The sequence below is a fragment of the Cebus imitator genome, unplaced genomic scaffold, assembly GCF_001604975.1.
Source record: "Cebus imitator isolate Cc_AM_T3 unplaced genomic scaffold, Cebus_imitator-1.0 Scaffold613, whole genome shotgun sequence".
Lineage (NCBI taxonomy): Eukaryota > Metazoa > Chordata > Mammalia > Primates > Cebidae > Cebus > Cebus imitator.
Window position 1 is genome coordinate 56,227 of NW_016107928.1, and position 20,064 is coordinate 76,290.

The 20,064-nt window shown below is 39.6% G+C and overlaps 1 protein-coding gene across 1 annotated transcript in view; it reads left to right on the forward strand.

Annotated features, from left to right (window-relative positions):
- The window catches only part of LOC108294955 (peripheral plasma membrane protein CASK-like), an 87,693-nt gene that overhangs the window by 55,130 nt on the left and 12,499 nt on the right, over positions 1-20,064 (forward strand). The window contains exons 14-18 of the mRNA XM_037734405.1: positions 5,162-5,277; positions 12,934-13,014; positions 13,106-13,186; positions 16,378-16,580; positions 17,929-18,066. Coding sequence (XP_037590333.1) covers positions 5,162-5,277; positions 12,934-13,014; positions 13,106-13,186; positions 16,378-16,580; positions 17,929-18,066 — 619 coding nt within the window. The remainder of the gene's footprint in view (positions 1-5,161; positions 5,278-12,933; positions 13,015-13,105; positions 13,187-16,377; positions 16,581-17,928; positions 18,067-20,064) is intronic.

The window sequence follows — 20,064 nt, forward strand, 5'->3', positions numbered from 1 at the left end:
CAGGGTCTTTAAGAAAATAGAAAATAACACTTCCCAAATCATTTTATGATGTCAGCGTTACCCTGATAACAAAATTCAGTTAAGGCAATTCAAGAGAAAAAAACTACATACCAGTATCTGTCATGAACACAGATGTAAAAATCCTCAGCAAAATATTAGCAAATTGAATCCAGCAATATATTATAAAGACAATATATTATGAGCCAGTGGAGTTTCTACTGGGAATGCATGGCTGGTTCAGCCTTTGAAAACCAATCAACCAGTCCACTATATTAACAGACTAAAGAAGAAAATCCACATAGTCTTATCAATAGATGCAGTAAAAGCATTTGGCAAAATTAAAAACCCAATCATGATTAAACTCTCAAAAACTGAAGGGAGTAACCTGATAGTTAACTAAGTACTTAACCTCAGGTTAAGTGCTTAACCTGAAAGTTAAGTAACCTGATAAAGGACATGTATAGTAAACCTACAACTAACATTATTAGAAAGGGAAAAAATTTCCAGATGATATGATTCTGTGTGTACAATTCAAAGGAATCTGTAGATAAACAATTAGAATTAGTAGCAAGGTTTAGAAAGGTTGCTGATATAAAATCAATATACGAAAATCAATTATATTTATAAGCCACAAACAGAAAATAAAACTTTTAAAAGGTACCATACATAACACCACTTGCAACACCATAATATTATAAAGTATTCTTGCACACACACACAAAACACTGGATCTGATTAGGCTTCTAGATTTTATTACCTATTTGCAGGAAATACAAAGGACAGAGGGACATACTAAAGATACCACAGGACACAGTCAGAAAAATCCAGACTACAAAAACTAAAGGACAAACAACCAGTTTCTACAACAAGTGAATTGTAAGAAAAGAGGAGGGAGAGGGAACCTATAGATTTTAAAGGGATTTCAGAAGAAAACTATATTCTTGGATTTATTCCAAGATAATCTAGGATAAGGGAGTATAAATAAAATAAGGCTGGGTGCAGTGGCTCATGCCTCTAATTCCAGAACTTTGGGAGGCCAGGGCAGGCAGATCTCCTGAGGTCAGGATTTCGAGACCAGCCTGGCCAACATGATGAAACCCCGTCTCTACTAAAAATACAAAAAAATTAGACAGGCCTTGTGGCAGGTGCCTGTAATTGCAGCTATTTGGAAGGCTGAGATAGGAGAATCAGTTAAACCTGGGGGGCGGAGGTTGCCGTGAGCGGAGATCATGCCACTGCACTCCAACCTGGGTAACAGAGTGAGACTCTGTCTTAAAAAAAATTTAAAGATAATAAAAAATAAAATAAGCTATGACTCATGATTGTCAAAGCTGGGTTGTAGATATCTGAGTTCCATTACACTATATCCTTATATGTGTTTGAAATTTTTAGTATTGCAAAATGTTTCTTAAAATACCATTTACAAAGCCTTTTTAAAAAAATGACCAGGCACAGTGACTCATGCCTGTAATCCCTGCGCTTTGGGAGGCCGAGGTGGGTGCATCACTTGAGGCCACGAGTTCAAGACCAGCCTGGCTCACATGGTGAAACCCCGTCTCTAAAAAAAAAAAATACATACACACACACACACACACACACACACACAAATTAGCTGGGTACAGTGGTGCACACCCATAGGCCCAGCTGCTCAGGAGGCTGAGGCATGAGAATTGGTTGAGCCTGGAAGGTGGAGGTTGCAGTGAGCCGATATTGTGCCACTACGCTCCAGCCTAGGTAATAGAGTGAGACTCTGTCTCAGAAAATAAAATAACCTAGGAACAAATCTAACAAAGATGATTAAGATATTTACAGAATAAATTATACAATTTATTAAGACCAGGTACAGTGACTCATACCTGGAGTCCCGGCACATTGGGAGGCCAAAGCAGGAGGATCACTTGAGCCCAGAAGTTTGAGACTGGCCTGGGCAACATAGCAAGATCCAGTCTCTACAAAAATACAAAAATTGGCCGGGCTCAGTGGCTCACTCCTGTAATCCCAGCACTTTGGGAGGCCAAGGCGGTGGGGATCACCTGAGGTCAGGAGTTCAAGACCAGCCAGACGTGGTGGTGGTTGCCTGTAATCCCAGCTACTTGGGAGGCTGAGCTGGGGAGAATCACTTGAACCCAGGAGGATGGAGGTTGCATTGAGCCGAGATCATGCCATTACACTCCAGCCTGGGTGACAGAGCGACACTCCATCTCAAGAAAAAAAAATTAGGTGGCATGCACCTGTAGTCTCAGCTATGTAGGAGCTGAGGTGGAAGGATCACTTGCACCCAGGAGGTCAAGGTGACAGTGAGCTAAGATTGCACCACTGCACTCCAGCCTGGGCAACAGAGCAAGACTCCATCTCAGGAAAAGAAAGAAAGAAAGAAAGAGAGAGAGGAGAGAAAGGGAGAGAAAGAAAGATATCAAGATATTTTAAAAGATATAAGTAAATGGAGAGACATGCTGTGTTCAAGACTGGAAAACTCAATATTGTAGAGATGTCTATTCCTCCTAGATTGATTTCATAGATTTGATACAATCCCAACAGTTTTGAAATTAACAAGCTAATTTTAAAGTCTACTTGGAAATCCACAAGGTCAGGAATAGCCAAGATGCTCTTAAAGAACAAAGAAGATATCTTGGTATCTACCAGATACCAAGACTATTATAAAGCTATAGTAAACAAGATAATAAGGTATGGATTTAGAGATGCTCAAATAGACCAGAAGAGAATAGAAAACCTGAAAACATTCCCATACATAAATGGACACTTGATGTGTGACAGAAATAGCACTGCATAGCAATGAGGAATGGACACGCTTTTCAATGAAGTGGGACAATTGAGTATTCGTTAGGAAGAAAAAAGGAATTGGACCCCTCCTTTACATCATGAGCAAAAATCAGTTCTAGGCTGGGTGCATTGGCTCACGCCTGTAATCCCAGCACTTTGGGAGGCCAAGGCAGGTGGATCACATGTGGTCAAGAGTTCAAGACCAGCCTGCCCAACATGGTGAAACCCTGTCTCTACTGAAAAAAAAAATAAAAATTAGCCAGGCATGGTGGCACACACCTGTAATCCCAGCTACTCGGGAGGCTGAGGCACGAGAATCGCTTGAACCTGGGAAGCAGGGGTTACAGTGAACCAAGATTGCACCACTGCACTCCAGCCTAGGCAACACAGGGAGACTCAAAAACAAACAAAAAACCCCAGCAGTACTAGTACATTAATACCTGAAATGTAAAACATAAAACTGTAAACTTTGAGAAGGTAAAATTGGAGAATATCTTCTGAGACAAGGAAGGATTTCTTTTTATTTTCATTTAATTTTTATTCTTCTAAAGTCAGAGTCTCTCTCTGTCTCCCAAGATGGAGTGCAGTGGTGCAGTCTTGGCTCATTGCAGCCTGGAACTCCTGGACTCAAGTGATCCTCCTGCTTCAGCCTCCCTAGTAGCTGGGACTATAGGCACGTATCATCACACCCAGCGAATTTTTGTATTTTTTTTTTCTTGTAGAGATGGGGTCTTACTGTGTTGCTCAGGCTGGTCTCAAACTCCTGGCCTCAAGTGAGCCTCCCTCCTTGGCCTCCCAAAGTGTTGGGAAATGCCCGGCCGAAGATTTTTGTTTTTGTTTTTGTTTTTTGTTTTGTTTTGTTTTGTTGAGATACAGTCTTGCTCTGTCACCAGGCTGGAGTGCAGTGGCGCAATCTTGGCTCACTGCAACCTCCACCTCTCAGGCTCAAGTAATTCTCCTGTCTCAGCGTCCAGAGTAGCTGGGACTACAGGTGCGCACCACTGCACCTGGCTAATTTTTATATTTTTAGTAAAGATGGGGTTTCACCGTGTTGCCCAGGCTCATGTGAGCTCCTGAGCTCAGGTGATCCTGCCACCTCGGCCTTCCAAAGTGTGGAATTATAGGCGTGAGCCATCGCACCTGGCTGAGGATTTCTTAAGATATCAAAAATACTTCCCATTAAATAAAAGACTGATAAATTTGACTAAATTAATAAGTTATGCTCATCAAATGATACGATAAAGAGAGCAAAAAGGCAAACCACAGAGTGGGAGAAAATATCTGCAACAGATATATTAACTAACAAAAGCATAATATCCAGACTATATAAAGAATTTCTACAAATCTATGAGAAAAAGACAACTGAATAGGAGAATGGTCAAAAGACTTGAACTGCCACTTTACAAAAGAGGAAATTCAGTGGCCAATAAACATATGAAAAAATGATCAATCTTATTAATGAGTGAAATATAAACTAAAATGTAAATTAAAAACACAGTAATATTCCATTATTCATCCACCATGATGGCTAAAATTAGAGATAGATGATACCAAGTGTTGCCAAGGAAGTGGAACAATAGGAATGTTGATACACTGCTAGTGAAGTGTAAATCAGTACAACATCATTGGAAATAACTTGCCATTTATAGTAGCACCATGTGGCATTCTGATTGTGATTTTTGGACTCCTCTTATATGTGACTTGCTTGAAGACCCCTGATTGGCCCCCACGAGCAAAATCATTAAGAGAGCAAAATCTTTTGTGGCAGTATTCTGAAAGGCAAGTATATGCTTAGACTGAACCTAAAAGAGCAACTTTTTAACATTGTCTCTGTTTATGTTAACAATGCTGGATATTATAGAACAAAATTATAATTTTCTGATTGTGGTTAAAAGTGTGAATTTAATCATAGCACACTTTTTCTGTCTTATACTAGAATCTCCATTTAGCAGTACTGCCATTTATTAAGCATCTACTGTGTGCCTGGCACTGTGCTAGGGACATTGTTTACATTTTTTGTTCTAAACCTTTACAACAGCCATCCAAGAGGTTAAAGACCTTGCAGATAGAATATTCTGGCTAAGATCATGAGCTCTGGTGCCAGACCTTCCCCAGTCTTTCACTAATTAGCTGTGTGATTTGGGGCAAATTGCTTAACCTTTCAGTCCTTCAATCCCTTGTCTGTAAAATGGTGATGCAATTCCCTGTGTTATTAGAGAGATTAAAGGAGTTAATACATGTAAAGTTCGTAGAAAAGTGCCTAATGAAAGATTAGGATGAGTATGGTTATGCTGTTTTATGTAAATTCTTCAAATGGATGACTTCTATTTTATCAACCAGAACTATAAATTCATTTTATTTTTCTTTTTATGTGTGCTAGGCGAGTAGCTTGCATTGCCATGGAGAAGACCAAACAGGAGCAGCAGGCCAGCTGTACTTGGTTTGGCAAGAAAAAGAAGCAGTACAAAGATAAATATTTGGCAAAGCACAATGCAGGTAGGGAAAAGTGCAACTGTTACTGAGGCTGGGTTGAGCACCTCCAAGATCTAAAGAGGTGTAATATTTTAATTCAGTCTTCAGTGTTCTCTATCCAAAAAATTCTACCATATGAGATGTTTGTTAACTTTCAAAACCTTTAAGAAACCCCTACCTCCAATTAATATGTTGGTTATTTGCTAGATATTTTACAGAGCTATAATTTATAGGACAAAAAAATGTTACTTTGAAATAGCATCACCTGGAATCAAAAGAATCCAACACGTTAAGTCCTTCCCTGAGAAATGAAAGCTTGCGAGCTTGCTGAGTCGCCAGGATTCTTATCTCCTTGGCTGGGATTGGTATTGAACAGATCTCCTCCCTCCTAGCTCCTCTCTGGCCCTTGAGCATGGCCTGTGATAAACATCTAAGGGTAAAGGTGTGCTCTTATTAGAGAGCTGTGCCACAAATGGTTCAGTGGTTAGTTTGAAAGAGTACAGATGACATGGACACTAACTTGGTTTTGTCCATTTCTGTGAGTAGTCTTCTTTTCTCATGGTATTTCCAAGCTCCTCAAGAGCAAGAATCTTATCTTGGCCTTCCTATTATAGTATGTATGTTTGCCCATATGGAAGTTTGTATTCAGCTTAAGTCAAAATGTTCACTTGTCTTGTTAAAAACTGAAATTAATACCAAAAAGTCATTATCTGTTGTTGCAATAGAATCCCCAGAAGATTCACAGGGTGCAACATAAGCTAAAAGAAAATGCATGATGACATACAACAGTACATAAGAAATTATTTTCAATAACTTCTTAATAGGACTCCTTTTAGAAGGAACTTTTTCGGAGGAATTGAAAGTCCTGACTGGCATTAGATTAGTTCCCAAGGTTTCAGAAATGACTCCAAAAATAGAAATGTGGCCAAAAAAAATCAAGTGAATCCAGTAATGCATACCCAGTTTGACGGCATAATGTTTCTGACAAGTATGAAATGCATTTTTCTCTGTAAATGTTGTAACGTGTTAGCATTCACTAGGAAAAAAGTATCTGGAAACTCTGAGTTATTCATTTCTCAATCAGAGATTAAAAGTAAACATTTCAAGCTGCTGTGGAATGTGGAATGAATGTGAGTGGCCACATGGGTTATGTTTAAATGGCTCAGTTAAATAAGGAATCTTTCCCTATGCATTAGTTACATTGTGCCACAATTTTATTTCCAAAAAAAGTATCATTTCTGATTATGTACTACTACAGAGCAGTAGTTTCATAATGGCTTTTTGGTTTTATTAAGGCAAGACATAATTAAAGCAGACTAGTTACACAAAATGTAGCAACTATTAAGTAAATGCTCAAGTATACTGTTTGAAGAAATGCACTGCAGAGCCAGGCACAGTGAGGTGCCTGTAATCCCAGCTACTTAGGAGGCTAAGGCAGGAAGATTGCTTGAGCCCAGGAGTTCAAGGCCAGCCTGGGCAACATAGCAATACCCTGTCTCTACAAAATAAAATAAATAGAAATGCACAGCAGTATCAGCAGAATGTTGCTTCACACAAAACGTCAGTGGTTATTACCAAGCCTCTTTAGTTGCCCTTTTTTCTGTCAGCTTCTAAGTCTAACACACTCTAACAGGCTCACAAGGAGTTGTGTTGACATATAAATATGAGAAATGTATGCATCTCATCTTGTAATTTTTACAACAGTGTTAAATGATACATAAATATAGATGGCATTGAAATTAGCTTACACCTAGAAAAGCAAAGAAATGGCTGGTTCAGGCTGTCAGTTCATAATTAGATTTATGCTATACTAATAGAGGGCATGTAAACATGAGTATTCAACTTGCCAATCTTTAATTCAGTTCTGAGGAAAGAAATGAATGCATTGAAAAACTAGAATTCTGTAAATGCTGTCAAAGAATCAGTTGAATCATTCATTTAAGAATTTTGCCAGAGAATCAGCATCCCATCTGGCAGCCAGTGTTTTCACTTTTTCCGCTCTTTCACCACTAGGGCATCACTGAGCTTCTCCATTGCTCCCATTCTCTGATTTCTGTTAAGTGGTGCACAGTGGTCCTGCAAACACACCTGTAAGCTTAATAGGCAGCTGGAGCTAAGACCAGGAATTAGCACACCTGAGTAGCTGTGCAATTTGGGCAAATCACTTCACTCCTGCAGCCCTTAAAATGAGGGAATTCAGTTAGTCAATCAAAGAGATCTTTTCTAATTTTAAAGATCAGTAGGTCTTAGGTTCTTTCATCACTAGGCCTGACAAATGGGGATCATTCAATGAAGCCAAGTGTTCTTGTACTGTCTATCTCAGGCTGTTACTCTCTGGTAAACATTGCCTGTCCAGGTTGAAAGCTATCACCCTTGACATAGAAGGCAGGAGCCTAATGGGGTAGAATAGAATTGCTTTTTCCTCTGCCTTTTGACATTATACCTCCTACCCCAAACCATTGACCTGTGTAAGTTTTTGTCAACTTAGAATGAAGAAAGGAGGGGGTGAGAGGACAGGGGAGCCTACTGTCACCACCTGTTTGGTATCATCAAGTTTTTCCTAACCAGCGGTCTTCTGGGCATCAGAGCCTTCCTTGCCATTTAAGGGGTTGTTCTACATGTCAGTGTTTGTCACTGTGTTTAAAACCCTCCTTTGAAAGAAAGTCTGAGCTTCTTAGATGGTCCTTGCAGAGCCCCTTAAGTGTCTTTGTAGAACTTTGTGTTTAGGCTTGTGATTCTCTAGTCAGGATATCATTGTTAGGCTTCTCTCGCCTGCAAAATAATCACTGTGAGCTCTCTTTTTAGTTTCGCTTTTCGGGAGAAGATTCCCAGCTTTTTTCCTGGACTTTCTGAAGTACACTGCCTGCAAAGCCTAGCATTCCTTTCTGTCACCATCTCTTCAGGTTTCTTCTGCATCATCAACCAACTCTTCCATTGTGTTCATTAGAAAGTCCACAAGAACCATTTGCTTAGTGTTACCTTTGCTTTACAAGAGAGCACATGGTCAAGTATTTAATCAGCTGTTCTGCTTTTAGCTATGATGAAAGGTCATCCCAATATACAGAAGTGCTCTGATAAAGAATTGCCCTAAAAGAGTGAGAAACAAATACTATTGACCTCCATTGGTGAGGCAGTTGCTTTGAGAACTTAGAAATATTATAGCCTTTCATACCAAACCACATGGGCTCGTGAGCCACAGATCAAACTGTATCTCAAAAGGATTTTTCTGGCTTTTTTACACGTTGATGGCAAAATACAGTACTCTGTTCTTCTGGTGGTATTCAGTAAACATATGTTTTGTTTCCTGCTTCAAATCTTTGAGAATTCATCATACATTGATGGCAAGATCCAAAACTTATCATCAAATTCTGACGTTATTCGTATTTGTGGTACAAATGAAGGATGGGAATTTTGTCAATATCTAGAACTGGTGGGAATGATAATTCTAGAATTATTTCCATTTCTGTCATCAGGAAATTCTACATAGCTGGTTAAAGTGGACTTCTGTTCAAACTGTGTTACCTACAATTCCCATCATAAAGTCACAGACTATTTGCTGAATTTGACCCATAAGTAAATTTTGTCCCTCTAACTCCCACACACACAGTGTTTAAAATAATTTTTAATAAGTCATCATGTGTGAACATCAGGATATTTAACATAAAAATTTAGATTTCAGAATTCCCTTAGAAGAACAAGAAATGCAGCGATACCAGGCCCACTTTCTCTCTTAGTAACTCTGGGTGGTTGATGTTGCCTTCAAATGGATACTCATTTTCCAATACACACTGTACCCACCACTCCATTCAACCATATTAGCTGTCTGGTCCCTGCAGGTATTCAAGTATGTACTCCTTGACCCAATGTTACCAGTGTGCAATGCTCTTTTGAATTGGAGGTTTTTATAGTATTTGAAGATCTTCATAGTATTTCCAACTGAGACAAGGATTCAGTGTTAATGGCTTTTGTATGGAAAAAAAATTCAACTGGAAAGTAGTTACATAAATACTTAAAAGAAGTTTGGAATGTTGAGAAGTTTAGCAGGAAATCAGGGTAATATAAGCAAACTATGACAAACAGTATTTCTGAATCCTTGGGAATAGATTTGATTATGGTGTGTGTAGCTTTTATAGCAAATACATTTTCTGCAACACATAAAAGGTTTCTAGCCATGTATACTGGGTGCAAAAAACATTGTGGTATAGCTAGAAAAACTGAACTCCAGAGGCATTGAGATTCCTCAGCCCCAGGACTTCCAAAAGTAATTTTAGATCAAGTTACTAATGTAAACTTTTTAAAAATTTAGAAAGTCTTCATTAATTTGTTTTCTTAAATGTTAGAGCCCCGAAATACTCTATTTATATACACATATTTGAACATAGGGGATTTCTACAGTACCATTCATAGGTGTGTTTAAATTATGCTTAATACCACAAATTAGTACTGTTGACTTTAAAAGCTATTCTTTTTTTTTTTTTTTCTGGAATACAAACAACTCTAAAGAAAACAAAAAGTAGCCCGTAAGCTTACTGCCCTGTTGGCATTAAAAATAATAATAGGTTGTGCGCTGTGGCTCACTCCTGTAATCCCAGGGCTTTGAGAGACCGATATGGGCAGATCACTTGAGGCCAAAAGTTCAAAACCAGCCTGGCTGACATGGCAAAACCCTATATCTACTAAAAATACAAAAATTAGCTGGGCATGGTGGTGCATGCCTGTAATCTCAGCTACTTAGGAGGCTGAGGAAGGAGAATCACTTGAACCCGGGAGGCAGAGGCTGCAGTGAGCTAAGATCCTGCCACTGCACTCTAGCCTGGGTGAAGGAGCGAGACCTTGTCTCAATAATAATAATAATAATAATAATAATAAATAGGTACACATGGTTAGAAATTACACATGGTACAGGAAGGTACAAAGTGAAAAGCAAAAGGCTTCCACATCTACATTCTCTGAAGAGGGTTTCTTGTAGCTATTCTCAATAAAATGTCTATGCATATGCTAGTATATAAAATCCACTGGCTTTTATATAAGGATATTGTTGAATTTCTATTAAAATGAGTTTGTTTCTTAATGTGATTTATTTGCCTTGTGTTTAGAATATTGCATGATAAAGTTTATTTTGTACATATTATACTTTTATTTTACTAATATATGAAAAACCATATTTCAATTACCCCTGTACATTTTTCATGCTGTCTCACTCCCAATGGCCTCTGTGCATGTAAGTAACCTGTTGAATGACTATGCCTCTGTGTTTTTGATGGTTTCCTTTTATTGTCCTTTTTTTTAATCAGCAAGCAACTTAAAACCTTTAAAAGTTCAGTCTTTAAGTGCTTTCCTAATATTCTTTTTATCTCTTATTTTAAAATATCCCCCTTTTTTTTATTGTTTCTCAACCCTATGACCATGTGACAATTTCATTTAGACCAGCGTAACCTCTTCGTGCTGCTTATTTATGGTTAAGATATTGATGTTTAACATATCTGTTCATTTGTTTGTAGTGTTGAATGTTGACATCTAACTCATTCTTATGTGGTTTTTTTTTTTTTTAATAATGACAAGTCTTAATTTGGTAGTATTAGAGTTAGGGCTCTGTAGAGGGATAGGTGTGTGTATATGCCATTCAAAAAGCTTGTGTCATCATCATCATCCTGCTCCTTCATGAGATGCTTATTTTTATTAAAATGTATTAAAACATATCTGCTTGTCAATGCACTTCTTTCATAAGCATACTTTGTCTTGATGGAAATATCACTCAGAGGGCAATAAGTCTAAAAAATAGTGCCATCAGCACTCCTGCTTTTATTTTTGCAGTATAACTAGCTAGCCCTACCACAGAGAGCCTCGTGTTCGTTTTAATTTTGTGAGCCTGCCATTCTGAACACAGAAAACATTTCTTGGTTTTTAGCTATTGCTAGAGGATATGCTTTAAAGACTTTCAATCAACCTTTATAAATCAAGTTCTCGAAATAAAACAAATGCACAAATACCCATTAATATACAGTAACCTCTATTTTAATATATTGTATTTCTGTTTTTATATATTGTGATAATGGTGCTTTTTGTTTGTTTGTTTCTGATCTATTCTATTCCCAAGTATCTTATTTTGCACTTTAAGTGATTGGGCAGATCACTAATGTTAAGAACTAAGGTCATATTTACAATCATTTTGCCATATTGTTTCAGGGAGAGGAAGGTTCTCTTAATGAATGATTGGCTAAAGTAGCACAGATTTTGGCTGGGTGCAGTGACTCACGCCTGTAAGCCCAGCACTTCAGGAGGCCAAGGCCAGCAGATCACCTGAGGTCAGGAGTTCAAGGCCAGCCTGGCCAACATAGTGAAACCTCATCTCTACAAAAATACAAAAATTAACTGGACATAATGGCAGGTGCCTGTAATCCCAGCTACGCAGGAGGCTGGGCTGAGGCAGGAGAATGGCTTGAACCTAGGAGGTGGAGGTTGCAGTGAGCCAAGATTGTGCCACTGCACTCCAGCCTGGGTGACAGAGCAAGACTCCATCTCTAAAAAATAAAATAAAAAATAAAGTAGCCCAGATTCCTTTATTACATCATCAAATCAATTTTACTGAATTTATTTTAACTCCTCTAAAATACAGGGTTCATTTAATATTCTTTACAAAAAGAAAGTCAGTATGTAACTGACAGCATTTGGTTGGGTATGACCATACAAAAAATATAGGAAACACAGACGTACAATTTTATCCCTTTGTGAGATTTTCCAAATGTGTGTGAGAATTGGACCATGTTGAATTTCAATAGGAATGGCCCTCTGCTCAGGAAAGTTTCGTACATTGCTTGAAATTGTTTTTCTGATAGTGTTAAGAGGCAGGTTTCAGAAAAATGTTTGTTAAAGTATTTCTACTCAGTCTGGCGTGATTAGAGAACTCCACTTCTGCAAAGGTTTCTGAGCTTAGACTCTGCTTCATGATTCTTTCCATCCCGATCCACCACACACAGGCTGCTCGAGTAATGGGTGACAAGTTTTCAGGCCCAGGGAAGCATGTATCTGTCCTTGCATATTCAAGATTTTCCATTGAATGGATATCTGGGTTACAGTCAAGCTTGTGAGATGCTCATTGATAAGCTTGTGAAATAGTTAAAGAACTTGCTTTAGAATCTAGCATGCTACCTTCATCAACTCTGTTGAAAGAAAGAACCATGAAGTTAAAGACTAGTTGTCCATGTATTTCTCATTCATCTCTAGAAATAATCTAGCTGGCCCGTCTCCTGGTTAACTTCAGTTGCATTCATGCTATATTCATGTTGGTCACTGTCTGTAGACATTTTCTTTTTACTATTACTGATTTCTTAGAATTGGAAAAATATGAACAGCATGTGGTTTCGAATGAATTCATATGATTTGTTGGATACTGCATGAAAAGAAATGTAGTATCTTTTAGAATTGAACATTTTAATGCATGTATTCAGCAGCTTTGGATGCCCCTGGTTCTAAAGCACATTTTCATGGGCTTAAAAATGAAAATTACTCCCTAGATGCTATATGACTTAAATTACATGTAAGCCATATATCATAAGTTGGATTCATATTTTTAAGACATGGTTTTAATATAACTGTAGTTTTGCCAGTAAGATTATAATTTTATGTACATGAAATAGTCATTCCATAAATTTACCTTTCTTCTAAATCTTTGCATTTTAGTGTTTGATCAATTAGATCTTGTCACATATGAAGAAGTAGTAAAACTGCCAGCATTCAAAAGGAAAACATTAGTCTTATTAGGTAAGTTTGATTGTATAAGTGGGTTGCTGCTTCTCACTTTCAAAACATTTTGTTGTCAATGTTAACATTCTTTTTTTTCTAAATGACATAGGCGCACATGGTGTTGGGAGAAGACACATAAAAAACACTCTCATCACAAAGCACCCAGACCGGTTTGCGTACCCTATTCCACGTAAGCAATGTCTCAATCTCTTTTCATTATATTTTTCCTATTACTTTTTTTAAACTCTATAATGTATGTATTTTTTTCTGATTACAAAAGATATAACTGTTCATTGTAGGAAATTTGTAAAATCCAAAAAAGAACAAGGAAAAAATGAGTTAACAATAATCCCAACCCCACCTTCCCTATAAAGTGCTATAAATATTTTGTTGCATACCCTTCCAGGCTTCTCTTAGTACAGATATGTGGAGGGGGAGAGAGAGAGAGAGAGAGAGAGAGAGAGAGTGTGTGTGTGTGTGTGTGTGTGTGTGGTGTGTGTGTGTGTGTTTTAAATAAAATTAAGCTCATGCATTCTGTTGGTAACAATTTTCTCACAGTATGTCATACACATTACCTAGATGAATTATTCTTCAGAAAAGTAAGTTTTCATAGTTGTAAAGTTTCCCTGACATGACAATTTTTCCCTTAATCAATATTTAAATTGTTGATTTCTTATCACTTTTTAAACCCAATTAATATGCTAACAGTTGTTTCCATAAAGATTTTCAAATCTGTAAGATTTTTAATTCTCCTTATTTTCTATATCTTATTCTTAACCTCTTGCCCTCTTCATTTTCTCACTGTAAAATGAAGTAATTCCAGGATTGCAAAGAGGATTTGAGATCATGTGTATGAAGCACTTAGCAGATGATGGATGAGTAGAAACTATCTACCACTATCATTTCATTATTGTCATCATTATTCTAAAGTTTAAAATTTTAATCCCCGAAGCTTTCTAGCAGTTCAGGGTTAGAAGAGCTGAAGAAGAATGATTTTTTAAGAGCAACAGGAGAAAATGTGAAGATTGATTCCATTCTATAGGGCCTTCACATGCCTTCCTGAAGCAATGTCAATACCACTTACAGTTATCTGTATACCTCAGAGAGCCAGGAGGCTTCATGAGACAACCTTCATCCCAGAACCCTGTCTGATATACACAAGAAAATAAGTTTATCCAATAGTGTCTCATTTGGCACTCCTGGGGTTTTCTAGTAAAACCCTTTGAAATGTTATTTTAATTCTCCTTGTGTCTAGATCATGAGTATAGCAAGCTTAGGTAACATTTAGCTGCTTCTTAAGCATGTAACAATTGAACTTCCATGGTATTAAATGACCAGTTAACTAGTTTGGTTTTAAAACTTACCTTTGGTGATGTCAATCATGCCTAGTCTCTGAAATATTTGACCCCATATGTGTATATAACATATATCTAACTACTGAAATAACTGAAGACAGTGTAGCATCAACACGTTGTCAGTTTTTGGCCAGGCACGGTGGCTCACGCCTATAATCCCAGCACTTTGGGAGGCTGAGGTGAGTGGATCACATGAGGCTAGGAGTTCGAGACCAGCCTGGCCAACATGGTGAAACTCCATCTCTACTAAAAATACAAAAGTTGGCCAGACGTGGTGGCATGCACCTGTAGTCCCAGCTACTAGGGTGGCTGATGCATTAGAATCACTTGCACCTGGGAGGTGGAAGTTGCAGTGAGTGGAGATCTTGCCACTGCACTCCAGCCTGGGCAACAGAGTGAGACCCTGTCTCAAAAAATAAATAAGTAGTAAGTAAGTAGGTAAGTAATGCCTGTTCTTCAGCCTTTGATGTGCCTAGAGAAAGGGCTTCTCTTAAAATGTCCACATTTTGATGACCATGAGCACTTGATGTTCTAATGGGCTAGCAGGAAAGGGGGAATTCCCCATTAGTGGATTTAGGCTCATGTACACAGAAAATAATAGCATAAATTTGTTCTTTCTCAAGGAAAGAAGGAAATGAGGAAATTGGGGGGGGGGAGGGAAGAAAGAAAGGGGGGTGGCGAGAGCAAGAGAGAATATTAAAACCAGTGTTCCTGGCTCATCTAGGAAAACATTTCCTAAAGTGTGTTTTGCAGGATACTGGTCCTATTAGTAGCCACAGAACTAGAGCTTGTTGGCACATACTTCAGTTACACTCACTTAGGTGAGGGGTCGGCAAACCTTTCCTGTAAAGGACCAGATAGTACACATTTGAGGCTTTGAAGACTATACTGTCTCTGTCACAAGCACTTAACTCTGCTGTTGTTTCATGAAAACAGCCATAGGCAATATATAAACAAATGCGCATGGCTGTGTTCCAATAAAACTTTGTTTACAGAAATAGACAGTAAGTAGCCAGGCGCAGTGGCTCACACCTATAATTCTAGCACTTTGGGAGACTAAGGCAGGCAGATCACCTGAGGTCAGGAGTTCGAGACCAGCCTGGTCAACATGGTGAAATCCTGTCTCTATTAAAAATACAAAGATTAGCTGGGCATGGTGGTACACACCTATAATCCAGCTACTTGGGAGGCTAAGGGCACAAGAATCTCTTGAACCCAGGAAGCAGAAGTTGCAGTGAGCTGAGATCATGCCACTGCACTCTGGCCTGGGCTACAGAGCAGAACTCTGTCCCCTCACCAAAAAAAAAAAGACAGTAGGCCATATATGGCCCATAAGGCAGTTTTCACCTCCTGATTTAGATCTTCCGTAATAATTATGGCTATGTCTGGCTACAGTCATTGTGTTTTCAATGTAATATGCCTTTTGCTGTATCCTAACATTCCCCTTTTGCAAGATGCTATACACCAGCACTTTTCAATAGAACTTTCTGTGACACTGACGGTACTTGATGTCTGTGCAGTCCAGTACAGTGGCCCTTAACCACATGTGGTTATTGAATCCTTGAAATGCCACTAGGGAGACTAAGAAACTAAAATTTGAATTTTATTTAATTTTGGCTTATTTAAATTTAAATAACCATATGCAGTTTTCCATTTTTTTATTCTTCTTTTTTCCTTCTGCACAAGACCCAACTGCATTAAGGCATACAGTGAGTTACGTTAATCTTGGGTCATTTCATGTCTTCTTCTTGTGGTGGTTCATGAAGTGATAAAATACGTCTCAGCTGAGCACTGAAAGATTCATCAAACCAGACAACTCACTGGCTACTATGGTGTGATGTACACAGATAAATATGGTTTCCAGAATTTAGTTCTACAAGGCTACTCAGGGTGAGAACAGGGGAAATGAGATATACTCTAAAGAATCTATACCTTTTAGGAAGACTGGTTTTGAATAAATCTATTGGGAACGTAGTAAGCTCGTCTGCCCAGCCTTTTAAACCTCTTGTGCCATGCAACTTTGCAGATACAACCAGACCTCCAAAGAAAGATGAAGAAAATGGAAAGAATTATTACTTTGTATCTCATGACCAAATGATGCAAGACATCTCTAATAACGAGTACTTGGAGTATGGCAGCCACGAGGATGCGATGTATGGGACAAAACTGGAGACCATCCGGAAGATCCACGAGCAGGGGCTGATTGCAATACTGGATGTGGAGCCTCAGGTAATGCCTAGCCTCCCCTAATGTCTGACATCCTGCCTGCATGCCAATAAGCACAGATTCTGAAATCAAAAATGCCATCAGAAAGTCACAGGTCACATAATAGTTTAATAAGCTACAGAAAAGTGTCAGTAATGGAGGCATCAGGGGTTCATAGTCTAGAATGCCAGCTGACTAATCGTTGGACTCAGTGCACACACCATACGTTTAAGAAGCAGAGATTATTCTCTTAAGAAGTTTATTATATGCAGAAGCCTGATAAGGTTCCTGATTGGGTCTATGCCTGCCAGAAATCCTGCAATCATCTGACCTCAGGATGAGACTCTGGCACTTTGTTATCACAACAGCCACCTTTCTTCTCTGGGTGCGGCTCACACTGGACCATCAGAGCCTCCACCAGCACCTTATATTAATCTCCAGTGAGAAACTGAGCCTGGGGCCTGGGTCTGAAACACAGCACTAGCTTTATGAAAGCAAACATGAGTGAGCCCAGAGGCAGCAGGGATGGAAACCCATGGTGGCTCTCAGTCTCTGCCATTTCCTTACCTAAGCACGATGCCTGCCCCTGAGCTAAAACTAGGAGAGAGATGAAGAATTGGGAGAGGACTCAAAAGAAAATCAGACACAGAGATGATGAAATTGTTTCTAGATACATCTTACAATAGGAATTATTAAACTTGAAAAAGAGAAAGCTGAAGGCTTTACATCAAAAATGCTGACTGTTTTTTCATCTCTGAGTACAAACCAAGTAGAAGTGGGAGTTAAAGCACAGTAGGAAGGATTTGGGAGTTGTAGACATCAAGGTGGGTTACCGGAGAGGCTTGTGGGTACCCATGTGACTCCCAGATCTGCCATTTCTAGGACTGATCTATATCAAAGCTCCTTTAACACATAGAAATAGAACCAGTATGCTATCTGCTAAAATAGTAGACCAGCTCCCCTCAAGCAGGCTGTGTTTCATTAGGAGGCTTACCTGGCTATCCTAGGCAGGGCAAATCCCTGTTCAAGGGCCACTGTATGAGACTTGGTCCCCTAACCATCCCTAAAGCAAGGACTGAACCTATATAGCCAGAGTCTGTGTGACCTGGGGCCTGACAGCTCAGTTTCTGGGCTCCAAGATCCTAATTCATGGCCAATGGGTTCACCCATTTCCATTTTACAACACCTGATGGGGTTCTTGAACTTGGAACTTTGAAAACCACAAAAGGATCTGTTTAAGGGGCTAGGGAGGAGAGCAGCAGTAGGGTGATAATGCCATTTACTTAGCAATTAACTTGGACCTATATAGAACTAAATATATGATGTGTACCACAGATTGATTTTTGTTTAACTACTAATCCCTCCTTACTAGGGATTGGAAAAATCTTCTGGCCAGGGGTGGCTAGAGGCAAAGTCTCAATCCTGGTCCTGGTCTTCGACATCCTCTCCTTGGGTTCCACACTGGTCTTCACCTGAACGTCGTTTTCTGCTGGTAGTAATGTCTCTAGCAGTATGCTGGCTGCAGGGCTCCTCAGACTCCCTCTGCATTACCTAAGTCCACTTTCGAGGGCTTTCTGCCTTACCTGCCTCCGCTGCTGCCGCCGCCACCGCCACTGCTGCTGCTGCCGCTGCTGCTGCTGTACCACCCATAGTGTCCAGCTCTCCCTGTTTCCTTGCCCTTGCACAGCCATGCATTGCTCTGCACTGCTGAGCGGGAGACACTTCTCTCAGCCTCCTCAGGATACCCACAGCAGTTACTTTTCCCCATTGCACTTGGCCCCAGAGCATCTCCTCACCCCAGCTGGGCCTACTCTCCTCTGTTCCCCTGAGTGCTGGATGAGCTCACCTGCACTCTTCTCTCCTGCTTCCTGGGTCCCTGCCTCTCAGAACTGTGATCTCTCAGGTCCACCTAGCCCTGAAGGCCGGCCATAGGCATCCTGGCTGCCTGAGCCTCTTTGGGCCAGCGGCCCTGGGAACAGGGATTGCCCGGGTCCTGCTCCTCCTGTTAGTCTGGTTGACTACACTGGTCCCAGGCCCTCCTGCCCAGGCCCTCCTGCCCAGGCCAGCCTCATGCCAGTCCTGGTCTCACAATGACCACTGCATACCACGGTACAGCTGGGGATGCCCGCAGTCTGCACCGACTGGGCTTCGCTGTCGGGCTTCTCTTCCCTCAGCTCAGTCTCCTCAGCTGAGCAAGGCCTTCATCCTGCCTTCAGGATGCCCATGGCTATGAACAGCTTGCTTTCAGGCAATCTCATTGCTCCAGGGAGGCTCTCTCCTTAGGACATTTTTCTCCAACCCTTTCCCACTCTAGCTTCTTAGATGATCCCTCTACTGTATCTCACAGATAGTTCAATCCAACAGACTTGTATTAAGCACTTATTATATGCCAAGCACAGGGTCAGGAGCTAAGAATATAATTCAGAAGACAAGCTGGTGAGGATGAAATTCCTTTCTCTTTGTATATCCAAAACTGTCCATAACAGAAGGGCCTTGTGGCATTTTTAAAAATCCTCTCACTTCTGCCAAACTACATGTGGACCATAAGAAAACCACCTAACATGTGTTCAGCTCTTTTAGTGCAGGTCTAATACTTTACGCCATCTTGTTTTAGACAACTAAGGCCAAATTGAGCACGTCTAGTAATACTATATGATAAGATGTTGTGGTCCAATTTTAAAGCTAGAGGATGATGGAAAAGACATTAAACTAGAAAAAAATTAATAACCTGGCTTCTCATAAAATAGTAATAGATTATGTTCATATAGTGCTGTATACTTTGCCAGGCATTATGACTCCTTACCTAAACCTTGTAACCCTATGACCTGGAGATGAGTATCTACTTTTCTAGATGAAGAAAACAAGGCTTAACATAATAATGGCTTGATTAAGGCTTTACAGCCAATTGAACTGTGTTGGTTTTTAAATTTTTATTCTTTTACAACAAATCCTCACTTCCTTTCACTGTACCACCCTAAAAGAGGTAACCCTGGGAATCCTTAAGATGGTTCACCTTATCCACAGTAGTACAATTTAAAGCCTCATTTTTTTAACGTTCAGAAAAATCTGTAATGCAGTCAAATCTGAGAAAAACTATAGAATTTATTTCTCACAAAAATAAAGCTGTGGCTCAGAAAATAATCTGTACCCCTAAAGCTGAAACCGTAATAGCCCCAGTGTGTAATCAGAGCTTAATGTGATGGTTTTAGGTTTTAACTTTATTCTGATGTATCCATTTGCAGCATGAAAAAGTTAACAGTAGCAGAATATTTGTAGTTTTGCTTTTGCCCGCAGAGGAAGAGGTCATCATCAAGAGGTAGTGTACAGTCTTGTTAGTAATCTGTACTTTAAAACAAGAACCAGGTTCTCAACCAGAGACTATTTTGTGAAATCAGTTAGCTCTCTAGAGATGGGTTTGGGGTCACTGCAGTCTTCCTAAACCCTTAGATTTGTGTACAAAATGACTCAGATGCTTGCCCCATGTGCCTTTTAAGTTTGCAAATCAGAA